Raw genomic sequence first — 18,956 nt, 5'->3', positions numbered from 1 at the left:
TAATTGTAAGATTATGCCTATCTAGAAATCTTCTGCCACGAGTTCCTCTTCTTTATAGCTCTGCAAACGCCGTGCATTGCTCACTGATGTGTGTAAGGCTACCCAATAAAAATTACTCCCACCCTTTAGAGTGATTCGTGTCCTAAAAATTCGCTCCAACACTTTGACCTCGGCTTTATATATAAAAAACACACACCCATAGAGTCAATTATGCAGAAGCAATATTCAATTAACCGAACAAGCCAGGCTATAAGAAAGCGTTAGGTTTGTTTTCTGTTTGCTCCTGTGCGGAATGCTCCTCCGTCAACTCCATCCAGCTGTTCTTTGGCTCAGACAGGCGTTGTGGCTTCTGCCACGTCTGTCTCTCATCCATCAGCCCTCGCCGAGGATCACAGTGTGTAAATCCTTTTCTCTGGCACATCAGCTGCGCTCCGTCGTCGCTGAAGTATGGTGAAAATGTGTCCCAGTCGTTCTGGTCTTTCACATTTTCCCCGAAAACGACAACTTCTCCAAAAGTAAACTGTTCACACCGCCGCCAAATATGTACGCTGACTTTTGCGTGTCTGCTTTTGTCGCGTTGTTTTATTTCTTTTCTTTTTTTGTAAGTAAGGCATATCTTGTCAAGGGATTATTTTTTTCTTTGCCTGTTTTAACCTCCAGTCGTGTGTTTAATTATCGCCTCTCCACGCGTCTTTCTCCGGCTAGTCCAACTCATTTCTACCCGGCTTGTCGAAAAAAGCACCAGAGTCGTGAAGTCTCTGCAGTCACGTGATTAAGACAGGACTGAAGAGAGTGATTTTTTCTCTCTCGGAGTGTGTATGTGAGCGTTTCTCCGTGTGTTGTTGGAGGGGTGTCCCTCCTCCGCATATTTTGCTGCTTGCCATGCTTTAGACGCCGGAGCGCAGGGAGAGAGGCGAGAGTGAGAACGCCGGTCTCTCTCACAGGGCTACCTGTCTTTTTAGGCTTACCTCGAGTCCCCGTCGGTTCGCCCTGGTCTTTTTGAGCCCACCTTCCTGCGGTCGGCTTGTTTTTGTTGGTTTAAAAAAGAGCAAGAGAGGAAGAGAGAGAGCGAGAGAGAGAGAGAGAGAGAGAGCGAGAGAGACAGAGAGAAAACTGTGGTCATTTCTGTAGGGTCTACGCGGGTCTGGTCTATCAGGAGGAGGATCGCGGTTCTGTTTGGCTCTGGGTTTTGATCATCTTTCTTTCTTTTTTCTTTTGGGTGCTCCATTTGGACAGTACAGGACAGCCGAGCAGAGCTTGGATGAGCCGCCTCACTAAAATCCCGAGATGGAGTTGCTGCTGATCTGCCTTCCCCTGTGGATATTGCAATGCAATTCGGCCAAAGCGGACTCAATCATACATATCGGTAAGCGTCCGGCAAAAAACAAAAGAAAAAACAAAACATGTTTGGGTTGGTCAAGTGTAAAGGGGTGCGGGAATAAAGGTCAGCCAGCTTATACTGCCGAGATCACAAGATGTTGGTGAGAGGGCGGGATAAATAGAGTGTATTCAGCTTCATCCTGCGTTTAAGAAACACTTTGACTCTCCGGCGAGTTGAAAAGTTGGTGTTTTGTAAATGACCAATCACCCGACCCTCATTGCTTCAACTGTTTTGTTCATATTATTTATTGGTATTTATTCTATTTAGCACAGACATTTCTGTCACTTTTCGACGACAGATTGCTGCATTCATGTTGTCTTCACATCTTAACCACACCACTGCCTGCCTTTGAACCGCAGTCCTGTACAAAAAACCCCCCAAAAAAACCCAAAAACCAAAAAGAAAAAACGATTTACAGTAAGCAGAAAGGCCTGTTTCAGTGAAACTGTGAAATAATAATGATAAAAACACTAATGTGCAATAGACAAACCGCTGAGGCTTTTTTTAGACCAAGCTACCTCTTGTGTGTACCCGACAAGCCTCAACTTTCCCCGGAACGTGACTGCAATGTCAAAAACAAAGATAGAGGGAATGTCAGCGGAGTTTCGTTTTATAGATGCAACACACATAGTGCCTCTTTGTACTCCAACTTCAAACCAGAGCTGCAGAGATGTGGAGATGCTTGAAACTCACCACGGCATCCAAACGATCTGGTGTGTGCCCTTAAACATCGCATTAGGTTTGATTTGACACTTTTGAAACAAATCTGCAACCTCCGTATCAACACGGACTCGGTCATTACCTTCATTTTGCCCCCCTTTTCATCAATGAGAAGCGCTGTAATCTCAGATAAAAACGTCAGTGTCACTGTCAGCAAATCTCGTCTCGGTGCTACGCCGCCACCACCGCTGCTGCTGCTGCTGCTCACTGTTTACTGCAACAGTCTGGCAAGCAGCAGCAGGTGCTCAGTCACTGGTTTAATACAGCAGTGGGACTCCATCCAGATAATATTGGCTGATAGTCCGCATAATGTTAGTGTACCCCAATTATTCTTCTCGTTTCCCTGAAACCCCTTTCCGTGATGTATGTGCTCTCCCAATAGCAGCTGATGCCATTCTGCTAAACAGTGGAGGGGGGGGGGGGGGGGGGCAGTTAAGCTTCAGTATTCCTCCCACACAAGGCCTACTGTGGGTAGGGTGCCGTGGATCTGTTAGGCATGATGGATATTAACTTTCCAAGTTTGACTAAAGCTAGTGCAGTGCGTGTTTCCGATTTTACAGTGGTCTCTGATGAGACCACGTCGCTCTCCGTGGTGCTGAAATCTCACCAGCGAAGACGCTTAGCTTCAGAAAAAAATACGTTTAATGTAAAGATATATAAAAAGAAAAACAGCACTGTTCAGTCCATCACTTTGGCAGACTGTGGGCAATAAAAGCTATGTTGTCCGCATTGGGTCCACAGCAAAAATAAAATTCGTTCATCATTATCTTCCCACATCTAACTTGCGCACACATAACTACTGCGTGCCCCCCCCTTCCCCCCTTCTTACTCTTCCAAGTAATTTACTGTTTTACTCAACAGGTGCCATATTCGAAGAAAACGCTGTAAGAGATGACCAAATTTTCCAACTTGCCATCTCAGACCTGAGTCTGAGCGATGACATTCTGCAGAGCGAGAAAATCACCCACTCTGTGAAACTTATCCAGCCTAACAACCCTTTCCAGGCAGTGCAGGAAGGTAAGCGTTCCTCGACCACCCCCCTCCCGCCCTTGGAATAAATTGCCGCTGCTTTTATTTTTTATTTTAAATCTGATAACTTGGGGCAGCGTGTGGGACGTCAGGAAGGGGGTCATCTTCTCTGCTCAGTAGCTATGATCAAGCAAGAAGTCCGGTGCTTGCTGCGTGGTAATCTTGACTGTCCTGATCTGCTGGAGCCCCAAGAGAATGTTGTTCATTCACACATTGATGCGATGGCTAGTAGAGCGGGCAATGATGATGATTCATGTGCTTCTGTGAGCGAGGGAAATAGCTGTGTGTGCGTGCGCGTAGGCGTGTATGTGTGTTTGTGTGTGCGTCGCCACCTGCAAAGCTCTCTTGCCACTGTACCAAAGCAAGGTGTCTTCTGTGGTTGAAAAGCTAGGTGGAAGCATTGAGTTAAGAGCACAACAGGACAAGATGTTATATGTGTATAAAAATCATGTGAAGACGATCAAATGAAGTTTCCCTACCAATCCAGGAGTTATGTAATGACAAGAGAGTAATATTTCTGGGTTTGCAAGCCTCTTTGAATGTTAAACAATACAGTTTTGTCTACTTCTGTTGGCTTTCCCATACTATAGGTGCCTAGAATGGACACACGTCCACACATCAGACACCAAATTAATAATGAAATAATTTCAGCCAAGGTTATCTCACTCAGATGCTGAACAGACTGCAAAAGGCGATTAAACATTCTTCTGCTGAAATGAATCATTAAGACTTTAATAGGTTCCTGGGGATCTTCAAAAGCTGTTTATGTCCCCTGCACTTAGTTACTAGATCCTACTTTTGTCCCCAGTTGCACAAAGGCCTTGATGACTCATTGCTATTCATAGTGCCCCTGACAGGCAAAAAAATTATATTATGTCTCGCCTTTTGCTATAATTATCCCGTGTCATTTAGCTGAGGCTCTTAACAATGTCACAGATATCTAGTATTCTACTTTATATTTCCAAAAGCAAACTTTAATCCAGATGAGTCTTAACTCAAGCAGTCTGTCATTTGAGTTCTTTACATATACCAGAAGTATACTGTCATTATCCAGCTGCTGCTGCGGAGATAAGATGAAAAATGTGTTACAGACATATGACACTTGGCTAATTTATCAGTCGTTGTTGCTTGAGATGCAAAAATGTAGTAATTAAACTGACTGGCTAGCAAGTCATTCACCACTTGTACTTCAGTCTAATTAGTGTAGTTAGTCAAAGATGGAACTTTACACCTAAACTTGTTCATGCTTAACTCATACCAATTACCTTAACAATGCTTTCTTTTGACAATGACCTTCACAGTATTTTAACACAACACAATGTCTACATAAACGCTTATAGACACACAAAGTTCTTGATAATCATTTTTCTTCACTGAAAAGCTTTTTATTTCTTATTGAAAATGATTCAGTTTATCACTTCTGAATAAACTGCCTTTCTTTACCCTTGATTGGGTATCATTTAGCACGCTTAATTATTGTTTATGGGCAGGCGCCCGCTAATTAAATATTTAAGTGGTTGATTAGACGGCATTCAGTTTCTGCAGAGAGTTGGGAATAATGTGCAGTCGATGACATGAGGATCAATGTGCGGCCTCAGATTCTTGCACTATACACAAAGTAGGCTGGTGAACACTGAGTGACAACTGGGATAAGTTAACCTTTTGCTTTGCTCTTTTGTTCGCTGCCATCCTGCTGTGAGTGGCAGTCAGGACCTTGCCATAGCATGGTGTAGAGCGAGGAGAGCAGAGGTGGGTATAAAGAGTGAGAGGGACGAAGAGCAAAAAAAACGACTGTGTGTATGTGTGTGTGTGTGTGTGTGTGTGTGTGGGAGGGGGGGAGGGGAGGGGAGGGGAGAAAGAATCATGATCAAGACCTGAATAAACATGAGAGGGCTAAAGAAGAGCAAACGATTTCAGTGAGGTGATGAGGAAAATTTGCCATCTTGAGACAAGTAGTTCTGGTGTCTCGTTTGCCCTTATTTGGCTATCTTTGTCCTTGCTCTGCTAGAACATATATTAATGAGGAAGTCACACAAACGCCATGCAAACAGAAACACTCAACTATTCAGTCCTCCCACGCTTTTATCGTTTAAAGATGACAGCTCAAGGCTGGCTGGATATACTGCCTGACCACACAACTGGCAGATACTGTCCTATTTATAGGCTGGAACAACTGAAATGAATGAACAGGGTGATTTCTACACCGAGAGTGGAAGCTCACAAGCATCAGTGCTCGCCATGAGACCTGTAGGGCTTATCTGCCATCAGCTTTGTGTTAAATAGAAAAACAAGACACTTAAGATTATAATTATATAAAATTCTCTTCCTAAATTGTGAGAGAATAAGTCATGCTGAGGTGAATTTGTCACAGTGGCTAGAGAATGCATAGTAAAGCAGGACATGGTTTATAGTACAAAATATTACAATGCTGAATTTCTTATGTGTACAGAATTTCTCCTCACATTTGTTATGGAATTATTACAAGTAAATAATTCCATGACAAATGTTAGGAGAAAAGAAATATGATTTTTCACACATCTTAAAATTTGCAACCCAGATTTCCCCTTGTAATTTAAAAATAGAAGCTCATCCTCTGAACATATAAGTTTACATGGGAAACAAAGCTTTTATATCTTTTTCTGTCTTACTTTTTATTCAGGGGAAGTTAAAGCAAGGGGACAGCAAACTTGCCTCTGCAAATAAGAACCTATGCATATTTCAAGAAAAGCTCTGCCTGTAAGGCGGAGTTCCTTTTTTTTTTTAGCCCCATAGTTACTGGGTGAGCATTTAGACGATATGCAAATAATGTAAACATCTCATGAAACGAGAATGCCATGCATCATAACACAACTTTGCTGCAGGTGTGTGGTCAAAATACAGCAAAGTTGCATTAAGATTCTACAGCCATGTTACAGCCCTGAGAGGCTGAACTTGGGCATTGTGGTAATTTGAGATAAGCATGCTAGCATGCAAACAATATTTTGACAACAAACTCAAAGATGTTAACCTGCTGGTGGCCATTGAAGAAAGGTTCATGATAGAGTGTGCAAAGCTTTATCCTTTAGGCTCTAGTTTCATGTTCTGGAACAAATGTAACTATTGCGGCATTATATGATTAGCAAGCATGCCAACAGGACAACAGTGTGGGACTACTGAAACTTTTCAAAACTAATTAGCTAAACATACATTTCAGTTTTTGCATAGCAGGCATTCAAATAGTATTGAATGCCAAAATCACTTTTTTTGAGCTGTTTCACTATTTTGTGAAGTCCCCAGCAGAGATTTCCATTAGAGTTTAAAGGATATGGGACACAGTTAAGGAAAATAGTTCCCTTCTCAGTAATTTGTTGAGTGTTCTGTCCCGCTGAGTCCTCTTCACACACCACACCACTAGTGACCTTCCATTTTCATCTAACACCTGCCAAGGTAACGTCAAGGAGGATTTAATTCTTTGTCCTTTATGTTCCTGTAAGCCAATAGAGTTCAAAGAAGTTTTTTTTTTCTCTTTGTCCTTTCCTCAGTCCATAATGACAAAAGTTGAAATAATGGGTCCTCAGTGTTGCCATTGATAATTCAATATCTTCCCTGCGAGTGTCTATTTATGACAACTCATTACTCGCTGTGTAAACGTGATGTAATGCTGCCCTTTCGCTATTATTGTCCCTGTAAATTTAAAAAGGCTACATAAATCTTGGTAACAGATTTGTTTGTGCTTTTATGTCTTTTTACACAGAGGGACGATGATCAGGCCATTATACCAGCCCCTGTTAATTATCCAACAGTAACTTTAATCTATCATAAGCACTTCAGTGGGCTGTAAAAAGCCGGCAGGTGACTTAATAAACTAATTAATGTTGTGACAGAGGTGTATACATGTTATTTATTCCCTTCAAAATGTAAAGCATCCATGTAGGCCAGGTAGGATTAATCAGCATTTGCAGAGCTGCTTCTGTGGTTGTTGGGTGATACTTGGAAAAATTGTACATTAGCATGAAATATTCATTTGAAAATAAATTGTTCCCAAAAAAGAAAATCCACATTCTGCCACTTAAAGTAATGCGGCAATGAAGTCATAGCAGATCTTTTCCACATATAAGGTTGTATATATTGAATACACAGACTTACCAGAATTCAGTTTGTCACTGGGAGAGGATGCCATCACCAGAAGGGGCTTATCTAATGTTTCCTTTTTATTTGATTGTCACTTTTTGATTTTTTTAATCCATCCACCATATATAGGGCCTCAAAAACACTTCTAAAAATGGTCATATGTACTTCCTGCTTCCTCCTCACAGTCCTGCAGTGCTATATTACAGAGTTTATTGATGTGATCATTTCCCTGCTTGCACATTATTTATCTGTGAAATGTATCATAACATTTAGCTGGCATCCTGTGTGATTTGAGCTTCTGATCGCTCAGCGAAGGCTGATAAGATCCTACACAATTTTTAGAACTGAGGACTGATCATTAAAGAAGATGCAAATAGGGCTCAGATGTTTTGATTTCTATAACAAATGTGCCTATGAAAGTGGAAAGTTTTTTATTTATGGAGAAGTGTGTTCAGTGCTGTAATATTTATAATATGGTCTGCTTGCTCCTTGCTTCACAATCCAGCTCTTTCACAGATATTCCTCGCTCAGCTTGCCTCATTGCAATTCATTTGACCTCTTCTGAGAGATTTCAAAGGTAAAATATTCCTTCCTTTGTTGCACAGGTCACACTTTAGTAATATTACAGCTATAACTGTTATGTAACGGACAGTGCATTTCTGTATTTTAACACACCTACACTTTTACACGTAAGCCATTCACAACAGCATTGGTGCCATAGGGAACGCTCTTTGGGGCCTGTCGGCTGAAAGGCAAACTAAAGAACATGCATTCCTGAACATTTTCTTTAGAATAGCCAAAGTCAGCATTGTCTGAAGAGAGAAAGGAAGCGAGAGAGCAGAGTACAGAAGGAAAGGGACACAGAGAGGTCAAGACTGTTAAATACTGGGTCTGCTTAGTAGGCCTGCAGGTTTTGTCCTCTGTGCTGTACAGGAACAGCTGGTCAGAACTGCTCTCTTGTGGTAGGTTACTTCTGTGTCACGTAGCCTCAACATTTGCAACAGATGTCTCATTTGCTAGTACACTGACGCTTCTTGAAAGTAGCTCAGAGACATTTATAAGTATCCAATTATATAAAAAAAATACTCTAAAGACTTTAAAAGTGGTTTTGACTTTGGTGTCAAAAGACTTGGTCTGCTGATTAACTTCAGGAAAAGCGTCAGTACGCTCAAATGCCACATCTGATCTGTATTCAAAGAAATCATCTGTAGCACTGCTAAATGTCACCATGACCAGGGATTTTAGTAATCTTTTAATTTGGGTAAACAGGGTTGGAAAGTGTGGAAACAAGTTTTTTCTTTTTTACAAACTCTTACAAGTAAATACACTGAGAAAGAGAGTGGGAGCATTGCATTGCCGATTTTTATTGTTGGCTTTTAGGGAAATTGTGAAGTTTAGTCTGTGTCAGAACTACAATATTGCTCTAATTAGAGAGAGTGGCATGCATTCATGTTGGGCCTTTGTTCATTTGTGTATTCATCACACTCCCTATGTTGCCACACTGGCAGACAGCTGAGGGCTGACTTCAAAGTATTCTCATCGCTTTTCATACTGGCATGTTTGACTGAGGATGTTCTGGGGGGTTCATTGTGTAAAAGCCTGACTGATGGCTTGGGTCGTATGATGGCTGTTTGTACCTGAAGGCCGTATGAAGGAAATGCCCACTTAAAAAAAGGATTCATTTTTTAACTGCACAAAGTACATACAAATCTTGATAGACGTTTGACAGATTATTCCTCCGGTGATCTAGCATGTGTACTAAATTTGGCATCAGAGGATATTATTTTGGTCATTTTGCCCTGTCAGGCAGTGACAGGCGAAATTTACCCTGCTGGTTCCTGTGATTGTTGTTTAAAAGACATTTAACACCTGCATTGATTTTTCCAATATGACAAGAGCATCTGATCTATGAGGGCTGGTTAAAATCTGCATCTATCAGAACACAACTGAGCACATGCCACGCATAACCCAACAAGCTGCCTGTAATAACTTGCTCATGAACATGCAACATATGTTTTCCCCACCACCGGTTTCTCAGTCCCGTGTCTTATTCATGTCCCTGCCTTCTTTGGCATGACAGATTTATAACGAGCTGTAGAGAACACTGTGACAGATGTTAGTGCTTTGCTACGACCCCAAACAGCCCCCAACCACCGCTGGGGATTGGCCATCAATACTGCTCTACCTGTTAGAGCAAGAGAGACCGAATGAGACTCATACACAGAGAAATGGGGGGAGGGGGTGGCCCAGAGGAGATGTCCTGTTCAATCAGACTGATGTTGATGAGGCCTTTGGCCTCCGTCCGTTGTAATACATCGGAGTCCCACATGTTACTAACATCATTTCTCTTTTGTACACACACCGTTATGCTTCGATATTATTGAGCTGCCTAAAGTGTGCTGAGATGGCAGAGATGAGGTGGTGGGGGAGGAAGAGTGGGTGTATAAATGCCGGTAGAGGATTTGTTTGTTTGTGCATGCTGGTATGAATATATGTGTGGTAATATGCTGTAATATTTGAGAGTTTGTGTTGGGTTTTTAGATGCAGGTTTGCGGATGTGTTTGGAAAGTGATTTTGTGGTTTTGTGAGAGGCAGTGTTGGTCATGAAAGCAGTTTGGTGATGGGAGCTTTCAGCTACCCCTTTCACTCACTTGTGATGCTGACTAGCTCTGAGGGAAGTGTGTATAATTTACTACCCACCACCTGCACCATTGGCTGCAAGAAGACTTCATTCCAGGACAGAAGACAAAGAGCAGAAAATCAGCCTCAGAGTAAATCCTATTAGAGCCTAAACAGAAGTCGTCCACAGAAATGGTGTGCGGCTATCTCTGACGTCACACTCATTGCAGACAGAGGGAGGAGAGCGATGGGGTTTGGTTGTGGGTGGAATTGGACTGGAAGTCTTGGTGAATATAGGGATGAAATAGAGTGAAATAGTGAGCAAGTGTGACAGTGAGGGTGAAAGCAGGGTGATGGAGATGGCTGAAGGCAGTGGGAAAATGCAGGGGAAAAAAGGAGCAGAGCATGTAAAATCTTGGAGTGTATGGAAGACAAGAGGGGCAGAATCATTTGAAACTGCGGACTCGGCTCACTAGCCTTATTGATGAAAAGATGCTAAAATGTATTTGGGAGCCATTGTTTGCATTAGTGCCCACAGACATGACTACCAAGTGGGACCATCTGTCAAAAGAATCCCTTCTCAGTCTTCTCTGACTCTCCGTCTCTCTCACATTGCCATGGGTCCTCTACCATGGCCAGGCAACATGGATTTTATCCAAAGATGAAGCTAAGCTAGTGTGTAAGCTCTCTATGAGTGAAATCAAAACCCAGCTTAAACCTCAAGAGTAAAAAGAGTGTAAAGGGCGAAACATGCAGACACCACTGAAAAGTGGGTCAAATGTGCATCCCGGTATGAATATACATCACTTTGGCTGAGAATTATATTCTACAGTGAATCATCACAAGCTTTTGCATAATTACTCTCTTTTTTTTGAACTCACTATGATGCTGTCTTGATTCTGTACTTACCCAATGGCTTTTTCCTTTTAGCAGTATTTGATCTAATACATCACAGTGGAGAGCAAACTCCACTGTGCAAGCTGTTAATGTATGAATACACTGGCTTATACATGTTGCTAGTATATATTTGTAATATATCTATATCATGGCTAAAGCACTTCTGGATGGATGCAACCTGCATTTCGTTGCCTTGTACCTGTGACATGTGCTGTGACAATAAAGTTGAATTCTATTCTATTCTATTATTGGAATGGAGAGACACAAAAACACAACAAAGCACTTAAGTTCTAGTTTTCTTACTTATACATTGTCTCAGCTGATAATTAGAGTTAATTAGCAGATATTGTAAAATAATGTCCTATTTTAACCAAGTAAGTTAACAGTTAGCAGTACAACATGTTATCTAATCCGTGGCATTATCACATCCAGACAAATTATTCAGGGAACACTCGTGGGATGTGTAGGCCTAATTCCTGTTTTACTACCCTATTCATCAGCAAACCCAGCGTCAGTTTTCCGTAGGTGTAATCACAGCAAGATGTCACTGTTAGGTTTTAATCATTGCTTGAACACGCTTGTAAAATCTTGTAGCACCGCGTTTATTGTATCCCTTGTTTTTTCTTTAATTATATCAGTGTAAAGCGCATCTAAGTAGAAGGCCTCCTTCCAAAGAAACACCCACGCCACACCAACATGACCCACTCATCATATATAAAAGCAGGAATAAGGAGGTTGTCGTTGTTTGTTGGTATTCATAAAGCACCCTTGCTGAAATAGCAAACAAATGATAATGTCTCTCCAACAGATGTCTTGGCGCCACTTCATAGTTATGTTTTTCACATATGTGCAAATATATGGGAATGACATAATTCCATGCACTCAGTAAAATATAAAAAAGCTCTCTGAACACAATCATGTGTTTTATTTGATCCTTCTATCTGAAATGAAAAATAATAAATACTGTAAATGTATTGGAGACCTCTGATAGGCTGAAACTGAATGATAAAAAAAATCACCAATGGGAGTGAGCTTTGTAAAAAAAAAAGAAAAGAAAGGAGTTTGTGTTCTTAACCAATTTGCCTTATTTATTATAAGAGCACACATACTTCAGGCCACATTTAAAGGTGACAGCACCAGTACAACTTCACTGTGTACTTATTCAGAGTTTAGTTAATCTCAAAGTGTTAACTGAAGGTCTTAATATGTTTCCTGCAGAACGACAGTGTCAGTGTAAAATATGGTGTGATCAGTGTGTATACTGTTGTAATCGTTTACAGTAGAAAATTAAAGTATTCCCATACAATATAGCAATTTGTATTTTATGTATTTTCCTGCAAATTCTTAAGCAGGTATGTGTCTCGTTGAAGAGATATTACCAGTATCTGCTTTTGTCTCTCTTAAAGGATAAGCAAGTTCTTCAAGAAGTAGTATTACAGGATAATTTCTCCTTTTCTTTTCTTCTTACTTTTTCACTTACTGGGGCCACTTTTGCTACTGAACCAGATTATTGATTGGTACCTCATTTTGTGGAAAGTAAAGTGTTCTCACAAAGCTATCATCTTCTTACAACATCTCGTTTTTGTTTTTCTTCAAAGATTGAACTGGAGGTCACGGGATAGAAGAGTTTTCAAGCATTCAAAAGGTTTCTGACTTTTTATTTCACCTGCATGATGGTTTCAAAGGTTAATGAGGATCACTGTACTGAGAGAAATTTGGTGGAGAGAGCAGTGTTAATATGCTGTTTGTGTCTTCAAGCCTTCTCAAACCCAAGGCGATGTGAATGATTCATTCTCCCACTTGATCGAGACAGAGAAGGTTCATCATCTCGCGTTATCGTGTCAGTCTGAGACACACAGTCATTATGTTGCTAAAGGATTTTCTAACTACAGTTTTTCCACTGTCACGTCAATCACAAGGATAAAAGCACATTTAAACTGTGTAAATAATTATACTGTGTCTGATATAGCATTTATTGCGTACATAATTGTGTTTTTGAGTATCTTTTGCCTGTCACACAGACTTTTGTATCTTGAAATATTTGTTTTTGTGTTTTCTTTTGCGGCTTTAAACTACTACACCACAGCTCTGCTCCTGGTTGAACTCCAGACAGTCTTCAGCTTTGTCCCGTGCAGTGTTGAAAAAGTAATCAGTAACTAATTACTGATTACTTCCTGAAAAAAGTAATCCTGTTACTTTACTGATTACTTATTTTCAAAAGTAATTAGTTACTTAGTTACTTTTTAAAACATGATTTATCCCCTAAATACGTAATAAAGCAATAGATCTTTCAGCCCAATTCTACTTTTTTCTGCATAATCCATCATATAAAATGTAATCAAATGAAAAAGTCTCTTTTTAAAACTTGTTTTATTAGTTTTAAGCTTTTGCATCAAGCAAACATTAAATTATATGCAACATTCTCTGATAGGAAGAAATTTGTTTAACATTTAAACCTAAACCTTTCTGCATATTCCAGCTTATAAAATAAAATAGTTTTTTGTGTTTACACTCACTCTTTCAAATAGATGCACGTAAAACACAGCAGAAAATAAATAAAATCAAAGACTCAGCGGTCCCGTTGCTCTATTTTCGCCTGTATATCAGGAGTGGGGCAGACGGAGGTTTACCCTGGTGCAGGTGTGCCGCAGCGGTCAGTGGAAGGATCCGGCAGTTTCTCTGTGAATTTCACATTCCAGCGGCAGCGTATTTGGTGCTTGCTCGGACGTTTAGGGCTTTTTTCGCTGTAAAAAGAAGTTTTCTTCCCACGCAGTGAGCAGCGCATGCTAATGTTTTTGTCACTTTTTACCGAATCAAACTCAAAGTAAGGTCAGTACTTCCACGCTTTAAACGCTGCATACTCTCTCCTGCACTCGTTATATTATCCATTTTTGATCTGCACACAGCTGTCTCATTGTCATGAGACACTCTTGCAAAAAAATCACGGTTTTAGTAACGCAGTAACGAATCTTACGGGAAAGTAACAGTAATCTAATTACCTTTTTGCAATAGTAATCCCTTACTTTACTCGTTACTCAAAAAAAGTAATCGGATTACAGTAACGCGCTACTACCCATCTCTGGACCTGTGCTCGAATAGACACAGGCCCCAAAGGTTAGGAATTTTATGTAGACATACAGAGTTGTGGTGCAACTGAAATACTTTATCTGCCCTTTCCTCTTCAGTTTGAATGATTTTAGGGAACAACATGAGTTTTATGTCCACAAACTAAATGTGTAACACAATCTAAGGATGGAGAGTCCATAAAGGAAGGTAGCTTTATATTTAACTGGTGATATCTTACAGCTTTAAGGAAGCTGTGCATCTATACACATATTTAATCTTAAATTTAAAAAAAATTCATAATTATGGTTTATCGTGATATTCGATCTTTATGGTACTCATAGGATGAATCGCTATGCCTTGCCTTTGGATTCTTTGAGATAAGAAAGCAGTTTTTTTGTGTGTTTGTACACTCATTTATCAATAAATTGCAAGCCTTCTTGGCAAGATTTTAGCTCTTTTAAGCACCTTATAAAACCCTTTATTCTTCTATATATTTTAAAATCACACCACCAGTGGGCCAACTACTTTTTAAAAATTTTGTCCTGAAACTCTTGTAAATAATTGACGGCATGGCTTAAATTGCCTCTATGATGCCACTTGACTGGGCTCACAGTTAAAGACTGTCAATCCTATTATATGAATGCGACTTGGATGTTCCAGCTGATCGAGTTTACAGTTGGCAGATAAAGTCATACACTGTGTAGTGGGATTATAGACTTAATTCTTTAGAACCAGTCACTCCCATCTTTTTCAATTACATTTTTTAAAGTTTTTTTTTTTTAATGATTGATTTGGGACTGTGATGATACGCTCACTGTTGACTTCAACAAGATGCTAAATAAATAGAAGAAGAAAAAGAAAAAGTTTGAAAAGGTTTGTGGCATAAAAGTTTACTGCCGATCTTTCTCTTCTTCATGTAACGTAATGTAAATATAGTAAATAACTGAGGTCTTTAATTACTTCAACTGCAGCAGGTTTTATCTTGCAAATGTATTTGCTGGAAGTAGTCTCTCATTTCTAGCTACCTCTGTTTGATTATTATATGGATGAATTAGGAATGTTCCTGGCGGGTCATTTCTTAGTCGACTAAATAAGGGGGAAAAAAATAGACTAACCAACTAGTCTAAAAAAATAAACACTCAGAAATTAAGCTAAATGTGAGAACCGTTTAACGGACAATGTCAAAAACCAACAACAAAGACATTTTAAACCATTTATCACATTCTTCAATAATGAATCGTGCTTCTTAACTGTGTGGCATCTCACATCATGCTTTATGAACATTGCACGTCATACTCCAGACAACAAAGAAGAAAAATAAAATAAACTGTTGTTAAATATGATATGAAAAGATGTTACTGCAAAAGAAATTCAAGTATGATTAAAATATGACAAATTAACATCAGAAAAATGAAATGACGGGATTGAAAAGTACACCGTGCATTATGAATGATGCACGCTGTTTGAAAATTCATATCAACCATTTCAATAAAAGTTCAAATCTAAAGTAACAAAATGATAAATCATACAGTAATTTTATTCTGCTTATCTGAAATGAGGTCGCAGGGGCAGCGGCCTAACAGGGAAGCCCAGATCTGACTATCAGGTCTATGTTTCCCATAAACAGTATGAGAGATGAATGTATAGCTACAGTAACATTACCCACTGGTTTCTTGGTCCGAGGTTTCTTGAAACTTCAGAATAGGACATAATAAAAACAAAAGTGACAAGGAGAGGCAGGTCTGATTGTGAAGCCACATGTTTATTGGCTAATCACATGACAGTCACATGTTATTAGCCAATGAGCCTGCGGTTTCATGCTGCAGATAATCTTTCATTTTGAGACATAGTAGGAGCAAGATTTACAAAAGACCATTTCTTATTCAGTATGACCCAAAATGAGTGACAGAGCCTATAAACTCAGCAGGAAAATGTTCATAGATGTCAAGAGACAAACATGTTTTCCTATAGACTTCTACAGGACCAGAAACCACAGCTATCACCACCTAGTGGACTTCAGATAAATGACAAATGGACTGGTTCTTACTCTACTCTAAGAACTCTAAGTGCTTTACACAACGTCGAATGATAGAATGTAAGTTTAAGTAATCACTGGTTCATTTTTCTTACATCCATATTTAATACTGTCTATGGTGAGTGCAAGGCTCCATGTAGATATTCACGTGCGTGCCAATTACTTATTTTTTTAACCGTGCAGACTCGTCCATGGATATTTTACAATCCACCAAGTACATATGCGCTCCAGGCAGCAGACTTCAAGATACTTCAAAGAAGTGTAACAGAAATGACAAGTCATCGTGTCTGCACCTGTCCATGTCTGTAACAGAGTATAATCAAGGTTTAAGTAGAGAGTAGAGAATATGTAGTTGAGTTTAGAGTTGATACAAATAATAAGTGGGTTTAAATATTTTAAGTGCAGGCATATATTCTTACATAAGGGAACTGCATAATTCATTTTATCAACCATTATATGAATTTCATGTATATATGGGACCTTCAAAGTGTCTTAATTCTCTGTGCAGTCAGTGCAGAGTACCCTAGTGCCTCAGGATCTCTTTCTCTTTTCAGTAAGCGGAAAAAGAAGAATTAAAAAATAACTCTCAGCCCATTGTATAATTGCATGAAAAGTAATGCGTAATCTCTTTCTTTCTTAAATTCTTTTAACAGCATAAAATCAGCCTTCAAACAACCAGATTCGAGCATATCTTTAATTCAAAATACACGAAATGTTTTAATTAGATCTGTTTAGATACAGTAATTTTTTTTGTAGATAAGGAAAAAGAATCTAAGAATACTTTCACTATGGCAAATAAAAAAAACAAAAGCAAAAACTCTAGAAGATGCTGTATTCATCCCACCGAGTAACAAGATGGCTGAGGCTCTATCCAGGTAGAAATTGAACAATGGTGAACAAATAAATAACAAACAAAAACAAAACACCGTGGGAAAAAATAAGATTGTGCAAGTGATTTTGAGCCACTTAGACTTTACTTTTCTCTGCTTTGACTGCAGACACAGCAGCAAACACTGGGTCCAAGATTACAACAGAAAAAATGGAATGAAATGCTTAAAAGTGCTCCATTCTTCAAGAAACCAAACCAAAGGGTGAGCATTACAGAAAGTTTGAGTATGTAGAGGCTCGACCGTCCAATACAATAACAGCATCACAATCAGAAAAAAGATGTCTTAGAGGCACGATGAAAATATGGAAAAGATGAGTGGGAAGAAAAGAGAAGCAGATTGCCTTGAGGCTAGAAAAAGAGGCAAATTGGTGGTGGTGGAGGAGGAGGTGGCAGAATTTCACACCATGTCTCTATCTTTCCCTTTTTTCTTGGACAGCAGGAAGATGTCTATCAAGGCAATGTCATCATTGCTGGCAGTGGAAGCTTCCTCCTAGCAACACTCTGGCAGTCTGTGCAACCAGGAAGAGAGAACAGGAGAATGAGGCATCTCCCAATTGAATAGTTGTCCCTCACTGATTCTCTGTGTGCCCACTCTCCGCCATAACAGAGCCTTCTTTTAACAGAACAAAAATGGAAAGGCCGCAGTCATGCTCATTCCAGCACAAACAGTATGTGTGCTTTTTGTCGCAATGTGACTGGGGAGAGTTCACTACTTGTGCGCATGTCTGTGTGTGTGTGGATATATAAATCATGTAGGTGTGTATGTGCAACAAACTGGCTCGTGTTTCTGCATTGGCATGTGTTGAATTGTATTCCATCAAAAACCCCATAACAAGATGTCAAGATAAAACTATTCTATATTGTTGTTATGGGCTTTGCTTCTTTTTTGTTTCAGATTGCTTTTGGACAGTGTAATCTAATGCCTTGATCCAATGCATTGGTTGATATGGCAACTGCTCCATACTTGAGAAAACAATTTCACTCTGTCTACCTGTTGATGAGTGAAAATCAGACCAACAGACTTGACAACAGAGGTATTGGTCATATGAAAATAAATCCACAAGGAGGAACGGGAAGGTAGAATTGAAAGCATCTGTCATGAAAGCAGTGATTCTCTCTTCCTCAATAACCCAATAATCACATAATAAAACCAGTCTTGTGGGAGACACTTGGAACATTATTTTTAATAATAATGTTCTCTCAAAATACTGTGCAGTGTCCCTTCAATTTAGACAAAACCCTAATGTGAATCTCTGTTAAGGTTTCCAGGCATTGTGCTTTATGTGTTGCCTGCAGAGCATCTTTATCCATACCCACTCCCACACACTGAGGCAATGCCCCACAGTCTGATTGGTTGAAGTTTTTGAAAGTTAACGCTGTAGGACAGGCAATTTTGTAAAGTCGTGGCCTTTATCCAACGGCTGTGAAGAAAGAAGGGAAGGCTGTCATCATGGGTCAAGTGTAGGTTAACCTGTCACCATCTTTTGCTGCCTACGCCACTCCCAATGGGAAAATAGTGAGTCACCGTAAAGTCATAGACAGATTTTGGCAGAATATGATGAAAAATACACCAAAGATAAGGACGTGGAGCAACAATAAAGACTTGAAACTAGTTTGAGCTGGGTAAAACTGGCAGAAGGTGATGCTCTTAGAGTTTTCTTACTTTCTTTTTTTTCTCCTTTGCCTTTTTTGTCCATTTTTAAATCATATTTTGGGGAGATGTGAAACGAAGTGACAAAGCCCATGTGGGGAAACACGTCTCAAAATCAGATGTTTCAATCTATGGATGCATCCCTACTGATACTCAAAAATGACAGAGAGTAACAGTTAACAACAGTTTAGCAAGACCCAACAGAAATACCTTCTTATAGTAAAGATTTTAGTCACATAGATCTAGAGACTTGGTCATTTTGTGGCAAACTGGAGATCACTAGTGAGAAATGTGTATTCCCAACCGATAGTGAGTGGTTGCTGGAGGTTTAAGGCAGTTGCTCTGAAATCAGCTCCTAAAGCCCCTTTTCGTCCAGGCTTGGTCACCAGAGCAAAGAATGTGTTCTGTCAAGTGGTCAGTGGAGGCACTGGTCACAAAGAGGCGTAAAGTGCTGCAACAAAAACCTTCTTGCAATTACTTTGGTTGACAGTCGGAACCGACTTTTCTTCAAATACGAACAAAGAACTCACCAAGTGGTACAGAAACCGCAAAAAGTGCA

General features: G+C 39.8%; 1 protein-coding gene across 4 annotated transcripts in view; it reads left to right on the top strand.

The window, feature by feature from the left end:
- Window positions 1-1,235: 1,235 nt before the first annotated feature.
- The window catches only part of grid1a (glutamate receptor, ionotropic, delta 1a), a 299,840-nt gene continuing 282,119 nt past the window's right edge, over window positions 1,236-18,956 (top strand). For all 4 annotated transcript variants that reach the window (XM_080868622.1, XM_080868621.1, XM_080868623.1 and 1 more), the window contains exons 1-2: window positions 1,236-1,366; window positions 2,963-3,118. In XM_080868622.1, coding sequence (XP_080724748.1) covers window positions 1,288-1,366; window positions 2,963-3,118 — 235 coding nt within the window. In that variant the 5' untranslated portion in view covers window positions 1,236-1,287. The remainder of the gene's footprint in view (window positions 1,367-2,962; window positions 3,119-18,956) is intronic.

The sequence above is a fragment of the Rhamphochromis sp. 'chilingali' genome, assembly GCF_963969265.1.
Source record: "Rhamphochromis sp. 'chilingali' genome assembly, chromosome: 20".
Taxonomy (NCBI): Eukaryota; Metazoa; Chordata; class Actinopteri; order Cichliformes; family Cichlidae; genus Rhamphochromis; species Rhamphochromis sp. 'chilingali'.
Note: the sequence above shows the minus strand (reverse complement) of the source record. Positions and strands in the feature narration are given on the sequence as shown.